The sequence below is a fragment of the Mustela putorius genome, unplaced genomic scaffold (genome assembly GCF_011764305.1).
Source record: "Mustela putorius furo isolate JIRA1106 unplaced genomic scaffold, ASM1176430v1.1 tig00003972_pilon_pilon_pilon, whole genome shotgun sequence".
Classification (NCBI taxonomy): Eukaryota; Metazoa; Chordata; class Mammalia; order Carnivora; family Mustelidae; genus Mustela; species Mustela putorius.
Window position 1 is genome coordinate 15,236,185 of NW_025422115.1, and position 19,221 is coordinate 15,255,405.

Consider the following 19,221-nt stretch of genomic DNA (forward strand, 5'->3'; position numbering starts at 1 on the left):
AGGTCCTTACCTGCTTTATAACTCTGTGATCTGTATATGTCCCTGAGCTCTTTCATAAGTCTATCTGAAGCTTGCACAGACCCAGAGACTGCACCCTGCAACATAAAAATTGCTGTTTACCAGAATCTACAAAGTCAGATAACTAAAGATTTGAGATATATAAACCAGAAAGGAAAGTTTACAATGAGATTATAAAAACAAATCACAACTCAACATAAAAAAACAAAGATGTTTAATTAATTTGAGGATTATGAAGTTTCAACAGAAATATAAAATGGGGGACAAGTCTGGCTCATTTACTGTTTCTTATCATCTGAAAAAAAAAATATGTCTAACCAACATGTCTAGATTACCATGGTTCCTACAATAGCCTAAATCTATCTCAAACTACACTGATTTATTTTTTAAAGATTTATTTGACAGGCAGAGACGCATATAGATAGAGAGAGGAGGAGGCAGATTCCCCATGGAGCAGAGAGCCCGATGTGGGTCTCGATCCCAGGACCCTGGGACCATGGCCTAAGCCGAAGGCAGAGGCTTTAACCCACTGAGCCACCCAGACATCCCTACACTGATTTTTTAAACTATTAATTTTTTTCTCTTTAGGATTTTATTTTTTAGAGCATTTTTAGATTCACAGAAAAGTTGAGAGAAAGGTACAGAGATTTCCCATATAACTGCTGCCACAACACAGTATTATCAATATCCCTCACCAGACAGTATGTTTTTTTAAACTGATAAACCTACACTGACACATCATTACCAGTGAAATCCATAAATCACCTTAAGGTTCACCTTTGGTGCTGTACACTAAATGGGTTTGGAAAATGTGTAACAACACCTATCCATCATTATGGTATCATACAGAGTATGTTCATTGCCCTAAAAATCCTCTGTCCTCTGCATATTTATCCCTCCACCCCACCCTGGCGGGCACTGATCTTTTTGATGTCTCCATAGTTTTGCCTTTTCCAGAAAGTGACATAGTTGGAAATATACAGCTGTGTAGCTTTTTCATCGGATTGGCTTCTTTCACTTAGTAATATGGATTTAAAGTTCCACCATGTCTTTTCATGGTTTGATAACGCACTTTTTTTTTTTTAAAGATTTTATTTCTTTATTTGACAGACAGAGATCACAAGTAGGCAGAGAAGCAGGCAGAGAGAGAGAAGGAAGCAGGCTATCTGCCGAGCAGAGAGCCCGATGCGGGGCTCGATCCCAGGACCCTGGGATCATGACCTGAGCCCAAGGCAGAGGCTTTAACCCACTGAGCCACCCAGGTGCCCCAGCTCACTTCTTTTTTTAGCAGGGAATACATTCCATATTGTTGGGATATAACGGTTTATCCATTCACCTACTGAAGGATACCCTGGTTCCTTCCAAGGTATCGCAATTATGAGTAAAGTTGCTCTAAACATCTGTATGGAGGTGATTGTCTAGACATAAGTCTTCAATTCATGTGGGTATACCAAAGACTGCAACTGCTGGAATACATGGTAAAAATCATGTTCAGTTTTCTAAGACTCTGCCAGACTGTCTTCAAAAGTGACTGTACCATTTTGCATTCCCATGAGCAAGGAGTAAGAGTTCTACTGCTTCACATCCTTGTGACAACACCAAATGTTGTCAGTGTTCCTGATTTTGGCCATTCCTTAATTCTTTTTTAATTTTAGCTATTATTATAGGGATATAGTATCACCATCAATTTTTGAAAATACTAGAAGGCCCTTGCCATTTTACCCTATCAACTAAAACAGGGTTTCATTAGTCAGACTCTTAAGCAAGAATGTTATACTGAAGGTCTACTTTACATATTAAGAAACTGAGAAAGAACACGTTCACCTGCATGCAACTAGTTTCAGTTCTTTTCCATGTTGGGATTTCTCTAAAAATGAAAATGCACCAATGTCTTATCCTAGGACTAAATATGAATGCCAGCTATTTCTTGTAGGACAAAAACATTCAGAATTCCTTTATTTAAAAAAGAACTGGTCATGTGAATTTTTTTTTTTTAAGATTTTATTTATTTATTAAGAGAGAGAGTGAGAGAGAACATGAGAGGGGTAAGGTCAGAGGGAGAAGCAGATTCCCTGCAGAGCTGGGAGCCCGATGGACTCGATCCTGGGATTCCGGGATCATGACCCGAGCCGAAAGCAGTGGCTTACCCAACTGAGCCCCTTGGGTGCCCCTGGTCCTGTGAAATTTAAAATGTTAATGGCTGCACTACACTTTGGGGATGGGTGGCAAAGGTTCACAAAGCTATTACTTGCTAGCTTTGTGACCTTGAGTATATTACTTTAACTGGTTTAAACTACAGTTTCACACCTATAAATAGGAACGATATTTTATAAAGTAGCTATAAAGGTTAAATGGGAAGGTACGTAAAGTTTAAAGTACTTAGTGTCCCTCACGTGAAAACATTCAATAATTTGTATTCATTTTGACTATAATATACAAACTGAAAGCAATCACGAGAAAAAGTACAGAAATCATTAATTTAAATGCACAAACTTTTTCTTTTAAATAATCAAGATAAGGGAAGAGCTAAATTTTTTTGCTCTCTGAAAAAAAAAAAACTTTGCCAATTAAATTAATATAGTAAGACTGAAGAAGAGAGAGTAATCTATCTGCTTTTAACACCTGGCATCTCCCTACATAATAATTCATTCCTGGTTTTTGAGAACCTACACCCAGACAAAGGTCCTCAGATGTCATGTGTTTCATAAAGAGCTCTAAAACAAGGCAGGAAGTAAGAAGGAAGTGTTGAAACAAAAATGTCCCCACTTTAGGCATTTTATAAGCATCATTCTCATTTATTCTTCTGAGCAATCACCCAAAAGGTATATATTCTCTATATTTTAAAGCTGAGGAAGCTGAAGCCACACAGCTATGTTTATTACCAGACTAAATGTTCATTTCACGCCCCATGTCATTTCACATAAAAGTTATGTTAAGTCAAAAGAAAAAAATGCTTTTGGTTTGGTTAGAGCACAACAGACCAAATTGCAGTTTGGTGGTGAAGAATTTAAACTTGACATTGTAGAAGACACTAAATTTAAATATACAGATCTCACAGAAGGGTAAGCAGTATAAATACTGGAAAGGAGGTATACACAGTGCAGGTTAATTCTAGCACATGAAAAGCAGATGAGCGTGGCAGAAAGCTATGAATAGATGAGACACTTTAACAACAAAAACAACAACCCACCAGGGAAACAAAACATGGTTGAATCCACAACATAGGCAAGGGTGGAAGGGGGCAGTTTAGACTGTTATCTAAATGAATTGCCCAGTGTTATATTATTACCTATAATTACTCAATCCCAAAAGTGCAGGTTCTAGATATTTGCACATACTTACATTGAGATGGTCTTGCCTTTGAGTCTTCCTAATTTTCTCTAGTATTGCCAAGTTTTCTTTTTCAATTCCTTCATCCTCTGACTTTTTTCCACTAATAGGCTCTTCTTCCTTCATTTCATAGTGATCCAAGTCTTCGATATCCTACATGAAAAATAGTAGTTTATTGAAACTTATGCAAAACTTAAATTATTCTTGATTTGACAGGGAACAGAAAAGAGAATGGGGAAGGGAAAAAGGCATTTACATTCAGTCCAGGATCCCTCCTTTTATATCCTAAATTGTGTTTAAAAGCTAGAAAGTGAGTAAAACATATTTAATAGATTTGAAACATCATTAACTACTACCAAAAAAAATCTATTAAAAGAATCTTTTGAAACAGTTTAGCATTAGGTATAAAGAACCTTATTTATACTTTGTTCCAGTAATTTGACTTCTAGAAATCTATTGTAAGGAACTAATTTAATTTAATTTAGGCATAAAGATGCCTATTTAAACTATATAGCCACAACCCCCCCCCCCACACAAAACTGCATGTGCGAAAATAGCAGAGCAGAGGGGCGCTTGGGTGGCTCAGTTGTTAAGCATCCGTCTCTTGGGTGTGGGAGGGAAGCATTAGTCTCTTGGTCTCAGCTCAGCTCAGGTCATAACCTCAGGGTCGTGAGATGGAGCCCAGTGGCAGGCTCTTTCCTCAGCATGGAGTCTGTTTGAGATTCTCTCCCTCTCCCTCTCCCATCTGCCCCTCTCTCCCACTTGCACTTCCACTCACTTGGGCTCTCTGGGTCTCAAATAAGTAAAAATCTTAAAAAGAAAACAGAACAAATACCCACAGCAGGTAATTCAATTCCATGGAATATTAGAAGACTGTTAAAATGCATACAGCATAATTGTTTTTTCTGTATCAAATAATGAAACCAAAGGGTGGTGAGGATGGCAGCAGAGCGTGGAGAAGGCTGGCCCCTATAGGTGCCAGGTTCTGTGCCCAACTGGGTCTCATGGCTGCTTCTGGCTGCTACCTGGGGGTGAGGCAGACCAGCAGCCCCAACCCAAACCTGAGAACCCACCAGGGGTGGACCTCACCACAACTGTGGGGTGAGCTGGGGGACTGGGTGTCCCTGGGCAACTACAGGGCCTATACGAGTTAAAGCTGTGCTATCCACCAGGCAGACCCTTGTTTCTTGCAGCTGCTAAGCACTTGAAATGTGGATAATCTGAATTCAGATGTGCTGTAAATGTACAGACTTAATGAGAAAAAACAGGAAGAGCTCATAATTCTGTTTTATGAACAAAATGACAATAATTTAAAGGTTACATAAATGGGAAAAGGTTACATTAAATGGGAAAAAACACAATGTAAAACAAAGAATACAAAACTGAATATAAAGAATCTCAATCACGCTAAAATAAGCACAAAAAAGGAGGCTAGAAGGACATATACTGAAATAATAATCTCTAGAGACATTCAGTGCTTTTCCTTCTTTTCCAAGTTTACTGTCACAAGCACCTAACTGATTTTTATAATTATGCAAAAAGTTAGACTAGGAATTTGAATAATAGCCCTTACTTAACATCTTTAATCCCTACATCATTCTCCTTCCTTCTTCTCCATATCATCTACTTGTATTTAAAGAAATCTATGCAGAACTTTTAAAATCCTAACCTTTTTCTATTAACTTTTCTTTACTTCAATCATCAAAATCTCTAAAGGAGTACTAGATACTTACTATCTCCATTTTTTAAGGGAACTCATTCACTGCGATTTGTAGACCATCCAGACCACATGGTCTTTTTCTTCAGAATCTCATCTCTTCAACCCCTACTGTATTTCTTTCTTATTCAGACCCTATCCATGACTCCAAGTTTCATGGAGGTCCCTCCCCTGATTTGTAACTTTCAGCCCCAATGTTCCATCCCGCACTTCAGAGTTCTCATAAAAGTCCTTGGTCTCTCCTGCTCCTCCTCCTCCACCTTCAAACTCAGCCACATTCCTATCCTTAAATATTCTCTACCTGAATATTAATGATGAATTCTGTTCTGTGAAGATTATCTTTGTAAAATGACACTCAGCACACTATTCTCTACTTAAAGCCTTTCCTGAACAATCACACCACTATAAACATATTTGTCTCTAATTCAAGACTTTAAGCCATCTGCTTTTCTGGCCAACCTTGCCTTTCCAACACATCAATCTTAATCTCCCCAAAAGATAGCCCCAATGCACCTAAACACACCATGCCCAAAGGTTTCTCTGTGCCTTTTTTTTTTTTACCATTATTTTAGTTTACCTAGATTATCTTCCTTTCTCCTATCTTAATCTGACTTCTCTGAAATCCAGGCTCCTATCTTTCCAGATTTCCCTAAATGTTGCTGTCCCTTCTTTATATCTTCTTGCAAAGGAAAACAATGAGAAGTACATAAACTCTGAATAGAACGTCTGCTTCACTGGACACCAAACCAGTGGAAAAGGCTTAATGTTTTCCTGCAACTTATCCAACCTAAATTACAGTGCATGAAAATTTTAAAAACAAACTATCCCCCAAAAGTCATACAAATTAGACAATGCTAAGAATTATCTTGGGTGCGCCTGGGTAGTTCGGTCAGTTAAGCATCTGCCTTCAGTTCAAATCATGATTTCAGGGTCCTGGGACCGAGCCCTGTTTTAGGCTCCCTGCTTTGGTGGGGAGTCTGCTCCTCCCTCTCCCTCTCCCCCTCCCTCCGCTTATGCTCTCTTTGTGTGTGTATGTGCATGGTCTGTCAAATAAATAAATAAAATCTTTTAAAAAAATTATTTTGCTCCCCGACACAAAACAAACCACAACTACTTCTTTAGTTTTAAGGCATTCTAAGGAGTGTATTTAGATTTAAGATTTTGCAGATCAAGAAAATAAGATAATAACTTGAATTAATTCTAAGATCCTAAACAGTAAGAAGGTTTTAAAATCAAGACTGTGCAACTGAAATACCTTTTACATGGTCAGTGAAAAGACACAAATTTAAAAACAAAGCTTCAGAGCCTGAAAACTTCCATAATTATATCAGTGCCTAGAAACTAAACTGGCCTAAAGTCAAGGTCTTAGAATCTGCCCTACCAAATTCTTAGATGATTTTTAAACATGAAATAGCTTCACTACTTCTAGTGAGTAGTCCCTGAAATGTTCTCAAATTCTCCTTTTATTTAAATTCAGAATTTTTTTCTTTTTTTAACTAAAATCCATACTTCATTCACTTTTTCTTAGTTTTTACCTAATATCCTATTCTAGGATCCCTTCCAGGACACCACATAATATTTGTCATGTCTCCTTAGGCTTCTGACTATGATGGTTTCTTTTTTACTTTTTTTTAATTAACATATAATGTATTATTTGCTCCAGGGGTACAGGTCTGTGAATCATCAGGCTTAAAAGTTCACAACACTCATCATAGCACATACCCTCCCCAGTGTCCATAACCCAACCACCCTCTCCATGCCCAACTCCCCCTGGCAACCCTCAGTTTGTTTTGTAAGATTAAGAATCTCATGGTTTTTCTCCCTCCCGATCCCATCTTGTTTCATTTTTTCCTTCCCTACCCCCCTACCCCCAACTTTGCCTCTCAAATTCCTCATATCAGGGAGATCATAGGATAATGGTCTTCCTCTGATTGACTTATTTCACTCAGCATAATACCCTCTAGTTCCATTCACGTCATTTGATCGCTGTGTCATAGAATAGCTCTATTTCAACTTTTTGAGGAAACTCCATGCTCTTTCTCCAGAATGGCTGCACCAGCTTGCATTCCCACCAACAGTGTAGGAGGGTTCCCCTTTCTCCATATGCTCGCCAGCATCTGTCATTTCCTGACTTCTTAATTTTAGCCATTCTGACTGGTGTGAGGTGGTATCTCACTGTGGTTTTGATTTGTATTTCCCTAATGCCGAATGACGTGGAGCACTTTTTCATATGTCTGTTGGCCATCTGGATGTCTTCTTTTCAGAAATGTCTGTTCATGTCCTCTGCCCATTTCTTTATTGCATTATTTGTTCTTTGGGGTTGAGTTTGGTAAGTTCTTTATAGATTTTGGATACTAGACCTTTAATCTGGTATGTCATTTGCAAATATCTTCTCCCATTCTGTCATCTGTCTTTTGGTTTTGTTGACTGTTTCCTTTGTTGTGCAAAAGCTTTTCATCTTGATGAAGTCCGAATAGTTCATTTTTGCCTTTGCTTCCCTTACCATTGGTGTGTTTCTAGGAAGAAGTCACTGTGGCTGAGGTCAAAGAGGTTGATGCTTGTGTTCTCAAGGATTTTGATGGATTCCTTTTTCACATTGAGGCCTTTCATCCATTTTGAGTCTTAAATTCTGAATTTTCTAAACTTATTAGATCCTCTTCTTAAAAATAACCAAAAATGGATTAAGTATTTACTACTATTAAATGTAAATATAATCTTATGCTAAAATGTTAAGAGATTTTCTAGGAAATCAAACATTTTGCTCAAAAATATATCATGAATTAAAAATGAAGACAGATTTTAGAAATTATATTCAATTTCAAAATAAAGAAGATTAGACAATTACTAAAATATTTAAAAATGAAAATACAGGAAAAAAAAGATACAGTATTTATAAAATGTGATTCTTACATAAATACCTACTTCAGCCATCTCTTCCTCTTCCTCCTCTTCTGAAGTCACTTCTTCTGTGGTCCCATTCTGAAAAAGAAAAAGAATTTGCTAGGGCTCCACAAAATAAGCACATATCAAGGAATTAGAAGACTTCAGGGACAAACTATCAGTCATCTGTCACTATAGTTCGACTAATAGAATTTATTAAAGTTGAATATTTACTTTTAAATCCAGGTTTGATGTGACAAATAATATTTATCAGCTTTTTAAAAAAAAGAATTTGAACAATTCAACTTGACAGATGCCTTGAGTATAAACAACGGCAATTAGTCCAATAACGCAGAACTGGAAAAAAATTTTAAATATTCTAATTTAAAATAAGAAAACGTTTTACACATATGGCTATGTATATAAAGTCAATGGCTCCTTTCACTTAAAACAAATATCCCAAACCTTTTACTTTACTTTGAAAAGCCTAATCCTTCCTTAACTTTGAAAAGCCTAATCTTTTACATTTTAAAAGGTAAAACGTGTCATGAAGCAGTAGACATTTCACAAAACTATACAATTATAAAATGATCACCATTTCATTGAAGAGCCATTTTTCTTTTTTAAAACATGTCATTTACCACAGAAAACATCCTTACAAATACACAATTTTCCACTCACTCACAAATATCTGATGGGGTTTTAGGAAAGGCCTTCATACCTAATTTTGGCAGAGTTCAAAAAGACAAGTTATCTGAACCAGAACAGAGTTCACAACAGAACACATACAGTAGGATTTTTCTTTTCCTTCTAGATATGCTGGCTGTATTTGTTCCAACTACAGCTGGTAAGCATCACTTTCTTATATAGGAGACCTGAGAGAAAAGACACATTTTGGAAATACAGCTCAAAACAGCAGCAAAATCTAACTCACTCATCTCTTCCTTGAACTCAAACTGGAAAGTCTGCTTGCCAGTACCTCTCCATTCACATGCCATTGCCAGAGCATAGGTGTACAAACCGGGCGGGGGGGGGGGGAGGCCACAGCAGAGAAGAGTGACAATGACTGAGGGCACTCACAGCAACCATTGATAATGTGATTAATGGTATATCTCATCTGTAAATGAACAGATAACCAAGTATCACCAGATACTTGAAGAAAACTGGCAATCTGAAAAAAAATCACCAAGTCAAACAAGCAAACTAAAGCATTATTAATGAACAAAATTTTTAAAAATCTAATTGGCATCCTTAGCAGTACTTGAAAAGATACTGTATCCACACAATATAAAAAAAGATAACCACGCAAAGGAAAAGACAGTTCTGGGAAATGAAAAAGATATCCCCCACCTCACCAAAAAAAAGATAAAGAGGGGAAGAAAACCTAGTAGAAGAATCAGAGAGCACAATGGATTTGAATGAACAAAACACTTATGATTAAGAAGATGACCAAACTGTAACATTCCCTTAGAATGTGGAGAAAAGGAGACAGGGGGTGGGGAGAGGAAGGGGTATTGATAGAGAAGAGTTATGGGAAATGGGAGATAGGAATACCCAGAACTAATATTCATCTGCTATCTACCCATAAGACTGAGGGAAAGAAACAAGAGACAAAGGTTGTCAAGCTAAAGAAAGACTTCAGAATACTAAGTGGCTCTGAATGACCCAAAGGAATGTTGAAAAGTAAAACCCTATACTTCACAGAGAAAAAAACCATACAACTTCCAGAAAAAAAAAAAATAGAGGAAAAGAAGAACCAGACATCAGGCTTTTCACTGGTGTTACAATAAATATTAGAAGATAAAAGTATAAAGAACCTAGAAGAGACTGAGTTACGAAGTCAATGTCTAGTTCCACTGGGACAGGTACCATATCCTTTGCCACTGGATACTCAGCACCTCTATAGAGTACTTTGCACAGAGTCAGATGGATAGGTGTTCAATGAATAATAAAAGCAGACACCAAGTATTCAAGGAACACTCTCCATGCACAGTCCCAGAAATCCTTTCTAGAAATAAAAATAGAGACGTCATTGAGGGATACATTTTCAGAGGTAGGAAGCAACCATGGAATATAAGATACAGCAATAAGCAAAGACATAATAACACCAATGGTTAAGTTTAAGCAATTGCTGAAAATTGAGCTGAGAAGTCACAAGCCATATCATAAAGAGTGAAAAACTAAAAATAACCCAAAGTCCACCTCAGAAGGCCAAAAACTTTTTCTAAAGAACTCTTAGTTTTAAGAAGAAATTGACCCTCATGCTCCAGTAAACCAACTTCTATGTTATGTGCCCAGAAAAATGCTCTCATAGGTATCCCATAAAACTGGAGAAAAATGGTCATGGTAGCATACATATGCTTTTTTTTTCCTTTTTCTTTTTCTTTTTTTAAGATAGATTTATTTCTTTCAGCAAGAGAATGAGAGAGATCACAAGCAAAAACCGAGAGAAACAGAGGTAAAGGGAGAGAGAGAATGTCAACCCAACTCCGCTCTGAGCACAGAGGCTGACATGGGGCTCAACCTCACAACCATGAAATCAAGACCTGAGCCAAAACCAAGACGCTTAACTAAAGGCACCAATGAGGCGCCCCACACTGTTCCTAATAGCAAACTCAAATGGAGGGATCTGTTATGGTAGGTTCAAAGAATGGAATAACTATAGCAATGAAAAGAACTATAGCCACACATATGAATAAATTTAACACACAATTGTTAAGCAAAAGACAAAGAACACACATATAGTATGACTCTTAATATGAAGCTTAAAAACAGTCAACACTAAATCATATTGTTGAGAAATGCAAATAAATATGTTAATAACAAGGGAAAAGGAAAAGTTTAGCATAGAAAGAAATGATTATCTAGAAGGCACGTCCAAAAGGTTTCCAGTGCTAACAATATTCTGTTTCTTCACTTGGATCAGGGCTGGGTGATAATTCCCAGGTATTCACTGTAACTACTTATTACACTAATGTTCATATATTTTCAACACCTATACAACTTCTTGTGAAATATAACAAAGTAATACGAACAAAATATGGATGGAATCAAATCACAGGATATACAAACTATTTAGAAAATAAATATACTAAATCTTAAAACCTATACAATGAAGTTAAACAGCACACAGAAGGAAATGTATACCTCTCACATGTTTGTTAAAGCAATTTATCACAATGGTCCAATAAACTACAAAAGCAAAAGAAAAAAAAGGTTAAGACTCACACAAAAATGAAAAGAAAATTAGATTTAAAAAAATAAAAGGACTGGTTCTATCAAAAGGCCAATATAAATCAGACAAGCTTCTGACAAGTAATCATGACAAAGAAAACAACTTGAGAAATGAAAAGAGCTTCATAGCCATAGGTTCAAAAGTACAGATGAAGTGATTTTTTTTTTTTAAAGAATCTAAAACTACTAAAATTGAGAAATGCGAAAAATGAAGACTAATACTTGGAAAAAAAGAAAAATGGATCAGGCTCAGATTTTATTTAAACCATGGTTTCTCAACCTTGGAAGTACTGCGATTTCGGGCTAGATAATTCTTTGTCATGCAGGACTCACTGGACATTGTAGGACATTTAGTAACATACCTTCTACCCATAAAATGCCCATAGCATTCCCGCCAGCCAGCTGTGACAACCAAAATTATCTCCAGATATTTCCAGATGTCTCCTGAGAGGCAAAATTGGACCCAACTGTAATTTTACTTAAACTGTCCTAGACTTTGGGGGCACTTGGGTGGCTCAGTCGGTTAAGTATCTGCCTTTGGCTCAGGTCATGATCCCAGGGTCCCAGAATTGAGTCCTGCAGAGGGTTCCCTGCTCAGCAGGGAGTCTGTTTCTCCTTCTCCCCCTACCCCCTGCTTGTGGTCTCTCTAGCTCTCTCTCAATAAATAAAATCTTTAAAAATAAATAAACTGCCCTAGACTTTAGGAAAAAAAATACACAATTTTACCAAGTCATTTTAGGAGACTACTAACTCTGACACTGAAATGAAACAAGAGCCTAAAAGGAAATAAGCAAGCAAACCAAACTACATTACAATCTCACTTAAAGTAGAAAAAGCCAAAAATAAAGTATTATGATATCCATTGTGTCCCTGCAGCTACCACCTATGCAGGTGCTCAGTATTTATTATGAATATAAGAATGAATTCACAATTAGCAATTTTTTCATGTAATTCACAAATTATGTCTCTACACATGCACAATTATGAAAAACAAGGTAGATCTACACACACCATGTCCCTGATATATAATTAAGTGAGAAACACAAGTTGCAGACATCCCAGAGCGGGCAAATTGAACATAGTGTATATATACGCTTCTCCCATCTTCTCTCTTTCCTGAAGCTCCATTAGAATTATAGTGAATAAACACTATACAACACACAATGATAATAAAAAAAGGAAATGAGGCTACCAGCAGAAAAGACAATTCATGCATGCTAGTAAATGCCACTAAATGGAAGAATGGTAATTAATAGAGCAAATAAGTAAAGTAGATTAGGGGATTATAGGAGAGTAATTTGTCTCCTAGCACTCTGGAGAGCCTCTAGACTCTAAGACACTGGTACACTAGACAGCAGGAATAATGGATAGAATTGAAAACAGATCAACCAAAAGTCTGTACACAGAACATGTCCAGTCCCCAAAACACAGTATTCAACCTTCATCCTTTTAAGATTTTGTTTTATTTGTCAGAAAGAGATGGGGGGGAGGGGGAGAAAGAGAAGGAGCACAAGCAGGGGGATCAGCAAGCCAAGGGAGAAGCAGGCTCCCACTGAGCAAGGAGCCCAACATGGGACTCGATCCCAGGACCCTAGGATCATGACCCAAGCCAAAGGCAGATGGTTAACTGACTAAGCCACCCAGGTGTCCCTCTGCCCCCTGTTCTTAAGCAGAACCCAGGCTGAGAGATCTACCTCAAGCAGGAGATTAGAAAATTTCATGTCCAAAGAAACCAAGTAGTTCCAGCTCCCATTTTTTATTACACCGGAAAATAGAAACTGGGGAGTGGGGGTTGGAAGTCAGCTTAAATTCCTCTTAAAAGCTATCAGTTGACAAGCCTTGGCCACAAAGAACTCTCAATTATCTTTTTAGTACCTTGCTCAAATATGAGTAAGAAAGGAAGAAAAAAGAAAAATATGAATAACATAGAATTGATATTTGAGGAACAGTTTCAAAAAGAAAAACAAGACCAATATAAACAAGGAAAAAAAAAACTTACTGAAGAGAAAATAGAGGGGTACTTGGGTGGCTCAGTCAGTTATGTGCCTGCCTTCAACTCAGGTCATGCCTGCTTCTCTCTCTCTCTCTCTGCCCCTTCACCCTACCTGTGCTCTCTCTCACTCTGTCTCAAATAAATAAAATCTTTAAAAATCTTAAGGACACTTATGATTACATCTATAAATCAAAAACAGAATGCTATGAATAAAGAATAATCAGAACAAGAAAGGGGTCTCAGAATTTATGGGACAGCATTGGAGATGACCTTGACCCACATTCCCCAGCATTCATCCCCTTATATAGTCCCTCCCAAAGTCAATCTGGGCTGGCCCCATGACTTGCTTTAACCAGTAAATGTAGCAGAAAGGACACTGAGCCAGGTACAGATCTAAGTCTTAAGAATCCCTGGCGGCTTCTACTTTTGTGCTCTTGGCAGCCAAAAATTAAGAATCCGGCCTAACTTTTGGAAGAAAGAGAAGCCACAAAAAGAGGTCCATCCAAGAAGAAGATGAGATGCCAGGGGAAAAGTGCAGAGTAAATAAGCATTTTGCACATTGTGGTGCAGCCACTATCTGAATGTGCAGTGAGCCCAGCAAGAAAAAACAAAACAAAACTGTCCAGCTAAGCCTAATCAGCCCACACAATTGTGAGAAATACAATAAATTAAGTTTGGGGTAAGTGGTTAAGCAGCAGTAAATAATCAAAACACAACCAAAGAAGTTATGCTCTCCAATTTTTAAAAATTGAAGGAAAAACTTCCAGAATTTGAAATTAAAGAAGAGAATATGGAGATAATATAAAAGATACAAAGGCTCCAGCAAAGGAGGTCTAAAAGACAATTAGGAGGCATTCTAAAAATGAACAAATAAAGAAAATGGAAAGGAGGGAGTTATCACAGAAAAAAAAAAATACAAGAACACTTACCTGAGGAGAAAGATAAAGGAGCCCACATTTGAAATGACCCATCCATACTGAGAGTCCAGCAACAATGAAAAACACAAAAATCCACAACTAAAAACACACCATTGTGATATCTGAGAACACCAAGACAAACTCTTTAAAGTGTCCCAAGTCACACACAGATGAGTAAGACTTAGAATGCATCAGGCTTAAACAACACCACTGGCTAAAGGACAGCAGCACAGTCTTTGAAATTCTGAGGGAAAATTATTTTCAACCCAGAATTATATATCCAATCTGTCAATCAAATGCAACAGTGAAATACAATAACAATTAACCTTTATTGGGCATTTACTATAATCCATGCATTGCTCTAAATGACTTACATGTACTAACTCATTTAATCTTCACAGCTCCTCCCCAAATATAGGTACTACAGTTTCCCCCACTTTACAAACAAGAAATTGATGCTCATAGTACTTGGGTAATTACCACAAGGTCATACAACTAATAAGCAGCAGAACAAGATTCAAAAGTATGGTGGTCTGGTCATATTTTTCGATGTTAGAACTGAGAAAATGTATTATTCCACACTAGGATTTTACATGAGGATGTACACAGGCAAAATGAGAAAGGGTAAGCAAGAAAGAGGACATGAGATCAGGTAACAACAGATCCACACTAGCAGAGGAGAAAAAATCTCAAGGTGACACCTACACAGCCAGTCCAGAGACAACCTGCCAAGACTGGTGCAAAAGAACCACAGGAAGACCACAGAAGAGGCAAGAGCTCACAGAAAAGGTACAGAACATCACTTTTTAAACTAAGGATTATTATAAAAAGGAGGACACTGCAAAACAAAGAATTCTACAAGAAACATCACAATAGAAAATGCTACACTACAAAGTCCTAATAATAAACAATGATTATTCTTATGACTAAGTATGATGGTGTTTTAAGATGGGAGAGGGGGGAAGGTGGGTTGTATAAGAGCTAAGTCCTTATTTATAGCACAAAGTCCATAAATTATGCCCTAAATAGGTAAAGCTGGAAATCACAAAGTTAGACGTGGTGGTGAGCTAGTGGGCACTTCTGCTGCTAAAGGAAGTAACATTTGGGTTAAGCCTTAAGAAATCCAGATAGGCTTAAAAGGAGATGACATTCCAGGTGAAGGTAAATGAATAAGCAAAGAGAAACAATTGATGGAACAGTTATGGAAATCAGGAATGTCAACAACAAAAAGGTGGTAGTGGGGAGGGAGGCAGTTGTTTCCCTGTCATAGTAAATACCAGCAGCTCCAAAGAGTAAATAGGTTATTTTTAGTATCTAAAATAAAACAAACAATCCAACAAGACTAAACTTCTAAATAATTTAAGAAGGAAAATCATCCTAGTTTATACTTTTGCTTGAGACAATTTATTTTAGCTCTTGAACACTAGAGAATTTTTACTTTACCTGACCCGTGGGTATTGGTTGATCTAGCATCTCAACATCCAGGTGCTTAGGAAGGTTATATAATCTGCAGAGTTCACATATCAACCACTTCAATTGCTGACGAAGCTACAAAACACATTTCAGTAAATAAGCATTATGTTAAAGAGCCCTTAGAAGACATGAATAATGCTATGACTACTGTAACCAATCCAGTAGGAAATGAAAAAAGTTTGTTACTGCTCAATTACAGCCTACAGATAAAATAACAGTCTTTCAGAAATATTTTTAGGGGCTGCTAGTATAAGAAAGTCACTATGGCTTGAGTACAATCCCTATAACTAATACCTAGCAGAATGACAACAAAAAGGCTGAGGAAGGAGAGCTCCAGACATTGTCGAATTTTCAGTTGCCAACTCCTTTTCTTAGGAAACTTATGACTTCAGACAAGAATACATTTACATTAATGAGATGACAAAAAAATACAGGCAGTGTTGTTACACGAGTTATAAAATTATACATTCCAGTCATTCATTTAAAAGTAAGAGGCAAACGTGGTCTAATAGACATACTCCTGGAATCTAAAAGACCTTGGATACAGCAACTAATTCCCTGAGTTTGAGGGCCCCCATCTGTAAACTAAGGAAATTAAAAACTTCTTATAATGGTAAAGATAAGATGAAGCCTGTGAAAAGAGTTGGCACTTGTAGGTTCTTCAGCATCTGCCCAAATGTTTAAAAAAAAAAAAAAAGTGAAAAAAGCACTAAGAAAACTGAAAGGAGTAACTCATTAAGTTCCCATTTTTACAACCAAATTGTTTTGTAAGCATATTTACTTTAAGCAAAGAATCAAGGTGAGTTATGTTTACGAACATGTTTTTTACTGTTGAAAAAAAAAAAAAAGCTGTTTTCAATGTATGTGTTTAGGAATTACGCTTTCAGAACAATGTTCAATACTTAGTAGACCTTACCCAGAACTAATAAGGTAACTTACTTCACCTGGTCAGGGACAGTTTACCATATGTCTCTGATCAGGAAAAGAGATGAAAAAGCAGGTTTATGGAGGACTAAGAAAACAGAAACAGAGTTAGAATGAGTAAAAAGAAAAGAGTAAGACTTTCCAAAGTAGCCAAAAGAACAAGCAGAAATTAGGAAAGCTGAGCAGTAAATCAGGATTAAAAAAATCCTCAAGCTTAAAAGACACCATGGATCTACCCCTCCAATAAGCTCTGTTTTGTTTCAAGAATATAATGAAGATGACAAATGGTAACCTGGACACAGACCCAGACACTCCAACCCATGACAAAGGAAGAGCCATGGGAATGCTGCAGCAGAGGCAGCACGTGGCAAAGTCAGACCAAGCGACAAGAAAAATAGGGTTGTATAGCTTTCCAGGAATTTCAACTCTACGCTCCCTCTTCCCAAAAAGCATTTAAAGGGTAGAAGAAACTAAGATGGTGGGAAAAGATTTAAGAAATATCTAGAAGGTAGATGGATAGGTATTAGAAACTTACTAGGTCTGGAGAAGGGAGGTGTCAGAAAATAAAGGTATAAAAAAGAACTTTTAGTTCCCTAGTTCAGCCATGGGTGACAAGCTTCATTATTTCATCTTGTCCCACTCACAATCACAGAGAGAATTACTGAAGAAAAACTGGCGTGCTGGAGTGCCACAAGGTAGGGAAGGTTAAATTTAGATATAATCATTTTGAACAGCCATGGCACATCCAAGTGAGAGTCCCTGGATCTACAGGATACCTGTATGTATCCTGTAGATGTAGATGTATGCATTTGAAACTCAGGGGATATATTTTAGCTAAAGAAACAGATTTAGGAATCCCTGGATATAAACCATGATTTAAGTAATAGTAGTAAAAGAGATTTCTCAGAGAAAGCATGGAATGAAAAGAGGCAGACTAAGGGACAAGAGCTCAGGGAAGACCTCAGGGTTAGGAAGAGATAAAAACAGGAGACAATAACCTGATGGAAGTTCTCCTAAGATTATTAGTTTCCAGAGGATGAGGACAGGACTTGACTTTTGTACCCATCACTTATTACAGAGCTTGGCATAGAAGCCAGTAAATTAGAAAAATAAAATAAAATAACAAACTTCTCTCTGTTTCTCTAATAACAGCACAGGTGTACCTTCTGTACAGACCCAGAAGGAGAATGTATGCATTTAAAAAAAAACAGATACGGATTTTTTTTTTTTTAATTTTTACAACAGGGGCCAGATTATAAACAATATTCTATGCCTTGCCTTTTCACTTGCATATCTTGGAAAGTTATATACATTCTTATGAAAAGATCAGTGGCATTCTTTTTAACTACAATGTAATATTCTATCATAAAACTATTCTATACACAGTAGTTTTTATTTAACCTGCTTTTGATTAGAGACTTTAGGTAGTAAATGTTTGTTAAGTGGAGGAATATTTCAACAAGGGAATAATCACCACTATCAAACTCTTGCAGAGAGGTCAATTTTAGGGTTAAAAAAGGATTCCTTGGATTTGGCAACTAGACATAAAAAATTTAAGTGCAACAATGAAAGCAGGATCCAGATTATAATGAATTAAGTAAAGCAAAGGTGAGGAAATACAACTTATTCTGTCAAGAAATTAGGTGATAGAATAACTGGCAGAGACTATAAGAATACAGGGTAATCTGGTTTTCTTCTTTTATGTAAATATATTAATTTTTTAAAAATAAAATGAGACCCAATTTTATGTCCTATGTCATTTCATTTTAAGAGCATTTTTTGATGAAAAATATTAGACACTGAAAAATAACCCAGTCAATTCTACTATTACAAAACTTTTACCTTTAGATCTTTTTAGAATTAACCTCCTAAAAGGAGACAGCAGTAAGACAGCCATCTTTTTTAAGAGGGCCATCTTTTCCTGTCCTATCACTCCTCTGCTGGAAATGTGAATCTGACTAGCTTTTTATTTTTACCTCTAACCTTCATGGCTCTCCAGACCAACCTCTACTCTTAAAATACTCCTCAAACTGATTTCTTCTGTTGTTAGATTCTAACTTCCCAGATGGTCAGTTCTCCCAATGATATTTATAGAATAATCCACTCTTTCTTTATAGAGTATTTTAACTTATTCTGAATTCTCAATAGCATGACTTTGTTTTTAAACTTCTATTATCTTTACCTGTCCAGTCCAGTACCAGTACATAATATTTTTATTTAATATCTAATTGGACAAGTCTCTCATTACTTTTTTCAACTTTTTTTTATTATTACTTTTTAAAACCAACTTTAGCGTCATTTTGTCAAGCTCCAAAAATAAGACTGTTGGGATTAACTGCATTCAATTTATAAACTAACATAACACTACGAAGGTAACAGACATGTTTGTAATATGGAGTCTGCCATCTAGGAATACAGTAGTCAAATCTTTCATTCTAGCTTAATTTTAAAGAAGGATATGAAACTATACAAAATACAACCTCAACTATTTAAACATATTAGAGTCCACGTATTTTACTAGCAAGGGAAAAAATACTGATAGAAAATAACTACCATGTCAATAGGGTTATATCAGGCAAAAATATTATTTCCCTTTATTTTACTAAGTACTCTCACAGTAGTTGCTTAGTTTTATCATCAAAGATAAAAGATTTCTAAAATTTTTTTTATAAAATGGAAAGTTATACTTCTTCATATATTAAAAAAACAAAAAACAAAAAAACCCCACATTTTCT

At 36.6% G+C, this 19,221-nt stretch overlaps 1 protein-coding gene across 6 annotated transcripts in view; it reads right to left on the reverse strand.

Annotated features, from left to right (window-relative positions):
* The window catches only part of UBE2Q2 (ubiquitin conjugating enzyme E2 Q2), a 75,850-nt gene that overhangs the window by 45,641 nt on the left and 10,988 nt on the right, over positions 1 to 19,221 (reverse strand). For 3 of the 6 annotated variants that reach the window (XR_199899.3, XM_045070513.1, XM_004758495.3), the window contains exons 3-6: positions 15,533 to 15,637; positions 7,988 to 8,044; positions 3,361 to 3,501; positions 11 to 95 (exon numbers count right to left, since the gene is read on the reverse strand). Coding sequence is in view for 5 of the 6 variants with exons in the window: in XM_004758495.3 (XP_004758552.1) it covers positions 11 to 95; positions 3,361 to 3,501; positions 7,988 to 8,044; positions 15,533 to 15,637 (388 nt within the window). In the remaining variant the exon portion in view is untranslated. The remainder of the gene's footprint in view (positions 1 to 10; positions 96 to 3,360; positions 3,502 to 7,987; positions 8,045 to 15,532; positions 15,638 to 19,221) is intronic. The other 3 variants (XM_004758497.3, XM_004758496.3, XM_045070512.1) reach the window with 2 other exon arrangements.